This window comes from Myotis lucifugus, unplaced genomic scaffold, assembly GCF_000147115.1.
Source record: "Myotis lucifugus unplaced genomic scaffold, Myoluc2.0 scaffold_217, whole genome shotgun sequence".
NCBI classification, from domain to species: Eukaryota; Metazoa; Chordata; class Mammalia; order Chiroptera; family Vespertilionidae; genus Myotis; species Myotis lucifugus.
In genome coordinates this window covers 2,033,823-2,037,947 of record NW_005871265.1, presented here as the reverse complement: position 1 = coordinate 2,037,947, position 4,125 = coordinate 2,033,823, and the positions used below count along the sequence as shown (strand labels likewise).

General features: G+C 36.9%; 1 protein-coding gene across 1 annotated transcript in view; it reads left to right on the top strand.

Annotated features, from left to right (window-relative positions):
• Positions 1-3,645, top strand: part of ENPEP (glutamyl aminopeptidase) — a 90,344-nt gene extending 86,699 nt beyond the window's left edge. The window contains exons 20-21 of the mRNA XM_006098041.3: positions 1,625-1,703; positions 2,971-3,645. Of these exons, the coding sequence (XP_006098103.1) occupies positions 1,625-1,703; positions 2,971-3,123 (232 nt within the window). The 3' untranslated portion in view covers positions 3,124-3,645. The remainder of the gene's footprint in view (positions 1-1,624; positions 1,704-2,970) is intronic.
• Positions 3,646-4,125: the final 480 nt, after the last annotated feature.

Here is a 4,125-nt window from a genome sequence, read left to right as displayed (position 1 = left end):
CATCTTGTGACGACATGAGGGCAGCCATGATGGTCAATTTGCATATTACCTCTTTATTATATAGGATACTTACGAAAACAAAAAACTTTTACCCAAGGATATGTTTTTATTGATTTGAGAAAGAGAGGGAAGGAGAGAGAAAGAAACATCAGTGTGAGAAACATCAAATGGGTTGCCTCTTGGGCCACAACTGGGAATTGAGCCCAAAACTTGGGTATGAACCCTGACCGGAAACCACAACCTTTTGTTGTACTGGACAAAACTCCAACCGACTAAGCCACCTGCCCAGGGCATATATGTAATGTTTTTTATTCTCTTTTGAGATGTTAAAGTGAAAATTGTTACAAGGACATTATAGTTCCTTGTCAAATGCTACTTAATGTTTGAGTAAACTGAAGACTAAAAAAAAATGCTCATTAGATTTATTTGCATAAAATCTAATAACTCTAGAAAGAGTTTTCCAGTGGAAAGATGGTGGAATAATCTAAATTAAAGCAAATGAATGAGTGGTGAGGAGATGGAGACAAGGACTGTAGAGAAATATCTTGACTATAAATGAAGAGATGAGAGAAAGGAAATTGAGAGAGACGCCAGATCAAGGGAAAGGGTTTAATTTTTAGTGAAAATATTTGCTCTTTTTACAACACAGTAATAAATTTCAACTTTTAGTTTCATGGCATTTTTTAGTATAAAACTGAAAAATGTGTATGCAACAAATGTGATCAATTTTTATCTTTTTAGTTTCTGCTTTTGCTATGTAATCATTTTTAATGTAAAATTTCTCCTACTGATAGTTGACTGCTTTATCTATTAATGTATTTTACTTTATCCTTTCCCAACATTTCAGTGGTTCACATTTTATATGCATTTTTGTGGCTGTTTTTCCTCTTATACTGTGATTAATCGTGATGAGATGCTGACTTGTGTCACAAAGCTTTTCTAAAGCAAAAAATAAAAATAGCCTATTTTCAAATGTCTGTAACTGCAGGAAGAGGCATAGAGTATTAGTTAACGTAAAGGTGGTAGAGTTTTCCCGCTGTAACAGAACATAGAGATCAGCAGCTGGAATGATACAAGTAATTATTTCTCATTCAGGTTAGTCTCCTGAAGTGAGCATTCCAAGTTGTTAGGTGGTTTTGCTCCTTGAATCCTAGGGCCTTATCCTAACGGTGTGGTTGAAATTTGGAGGGGAAAAACCCCAAGAGCTCTAAGGCAAGCAATTTCTTTCGCTTAGCAAGGAGATGAAAGTTGAACATATCCCTTCTGCTTGTGTCCCATTGATAACAATTGGTTCACCTGTTTACACCTGGCTATGAGGGAAGCCGAGAAATGTCGTCTCTAGCTGGGTTCTCGTGTGCACAGAAGAAAGGAGACCTGGTTTGGGTAACACAGCAAGCAGTCTACCACTTCTGGGAGAGTTTGTGTGAATCTACCTACACAAAGAAGTGAGGAGTTTACAAAGAATTTCTCCTGAATAGAGTTATTTTAAATTAAATGTTTTGCTCACTTTGAAAATTACTTTTACAAAACCCCATAAAATAAAAAGCAAATGTTTGCATCCAGAGGAAAAATGTGAAGTTCTGTGTACTGATATTCCCTTTTACTCCCCTAAATTTCTCTTCAGGTTCACACTCAATGACAGAACCCTTGGCCGGATTGTCACAATAGCAGAGCCATTCAACACTGAACTCCAGCTCTGGCAGGTATGGGGACCAATTCCTCTAGACTCGTCTCAGAAGTGACAAAAGTAGCTTTTCTAAAAGTCAGAGATGGCATTTTCTCTATTAAGATCAGAGAAGACAAGGATGAAGAAATAATCCCTATATCTAATTAATTGTATACCTATATTTTCTAAATTGAAAAAAAAATTTCAAAAAAGCAAGAAACAGACAAAGTTTGAAACTTGAGAAAGGTGAGCTATAGATGTCTGCATGAGACCATCCTGCTTATAACACATGAACATCATTCTCTCCTCTCCTGGCAAATGTCACCCTGGAATAAGTTGGTCAAGATGTGATTTTTTTCAGAATTCATCACTTTGGAATTTCAAAACTTAACCAAAAGCTTCAAGGTTTCAAACATGTCAGTTCCCAGAGGGAAAAAATGTATATTCATGTTGGGACACATTGTATGGACTTTCTGTGTATTAGATATCGGAATGTTAACATTCTTCTCTGTGTTAAGAAACAAAATAGCTCTTATTTTTGTAAATAGTAAATAATACTAGAGTTGATTTTTGGGGAGAGTTTGGAGGAAATTGGAAGGATAGAACCAGGTTTAACAAAGATTTTTTTATGAAAAAAAATTTTTTTCAGCCCTAACCGGTTTGGCTCAGTGGATAGAGCCCCAGCCTGTGGACTAAAAGGTCCTGGGTTCGATTCCCAGTCAGGTCACATGCCCGGGTTGCGGGCTTGGTCCTCAGTAGCGTGCGTGCAGGAGGCAGTCAATCAATGATTCTCTCTCATCATTGATGTTCCTATCTCTCTCTTCCTTTCCCTTCCTCTCTGAAATCAATAAAAATATATATTTTTTTAAAATTTGTTCAGTTCACTTAACAAGTGAACTGGAAGTATACTAAAATGCTCCTGCCCCCTGGGATGAAAGGCTAAGCAAAGCCATCATTCCACAAACCAGATCTCCAAGGACTGCCCTGAGGCATGCACAGGAAGTAAAGAAACCAGCAGAAGCAGGAATGGGCATGCCAACTGCTATTATGCTGCCCCTCCTCCCCAATATGTTGGAGTCTCTAGTGGCTTGACGTGCTGTCAGGCGTCCAAGAGCCATGGATGATTATGGCTGTTCTGAGAGGCAGGCTCAATCTAAATGATGGACCAAAAGATGCATCTCCATGTTGTGTCGTGATACTGAATTTCCAGGGAAGAAGCAAACAGATCCAGTTTTGTAAATAAAATTCTAGAAGAATAATTGTGCTTAAAATGACTTCCTTAATTATTTTCCTCTCTTTTATAGATGGAGAGTTTCTTCAAAAAATACCCAGAAGCTGGAGCAGGAGAAAAACCTAGGGAGCAAGTGCTGGAAACAGTGAAAAACAATATTGAATGGCTAAAGCAAAATAGGAAGAGCATAAGCGAATGGTTTGGGGCATTACCCAGGAGTGGATAAGGTGTCCAAATAGCGTTTTAATTCTGTAAATGTCTTGTTTCTACTATTAAGCATTTGGTGACCCAATTTACAAGCTCTGTGGAGGAACCTTATACACAGATACTGCTTTCACTAAGGAATGTACTCAGGGATTTCTTCCAAGTGTACTTCATAGGAGATTCTTTACCAATGGAAGAGAATTTAATAGCCATTGGAAATGTCTTTAAATATCACTCTTTGTATCTTAAGTCTGTGAAAATAGAACAATTTGGTCCTAGCTTTACATTTTTAGTGCCAAAGAAACACCACTAATCTTTTCTCTTGATTGATTTTTAAAGTTTGAATACCAGTATTTGAGGGACCAATATTACCATCTTAAACTTCATTTTATGATTCAGAATTATACAGATCTAATACCATTTTATTCACATATGTCTTATTCCTTTAAATCCTACCAAAGTAACTGGGCTTAAATTTTACTTAAGAATTGTATAAATTAGCCAAAGAAATGGCTGACTGTTGCCGTTGCTCTTGTAAAATCAACGAGAACCCTCTTCTCCTTTTAAAAATAAATCTGAATGATTACCTTGAAAAAAAATAAGTTGTTTTTCTGTGTCACTTTACTCTTGAATAATAACAGCTGCAGTGTTCCCCAAATAATTTAGCACAATGCAACTCTGATTCAAGAACTCAGCCTTTTTCATGCTTGCTACTGCATCAACTTGTTCCATTCTCTGCAAAGCTCCCTCAAATATGCTATGAAATTAGAGGAAAGATAGTGCTTAACTCTGCTCCATGGCTTTTAGAGGAAAAGGGGGAAATAATTGGAAACTGGTCAGGAAGAAGCAAAGGCTGATTGTTCTATAAAACTAAATGGAATTCGAATTTAGTTTCAACCTAACCTAACAATCTAAGTGTGAAAATGAGGAAACTCATGGATAGCTCCAGCATGACTCTGCATATCTGAAGATACATCTTCTTATAGTAACATTGATGTATAAACCCCTATCCTAATCCATACAG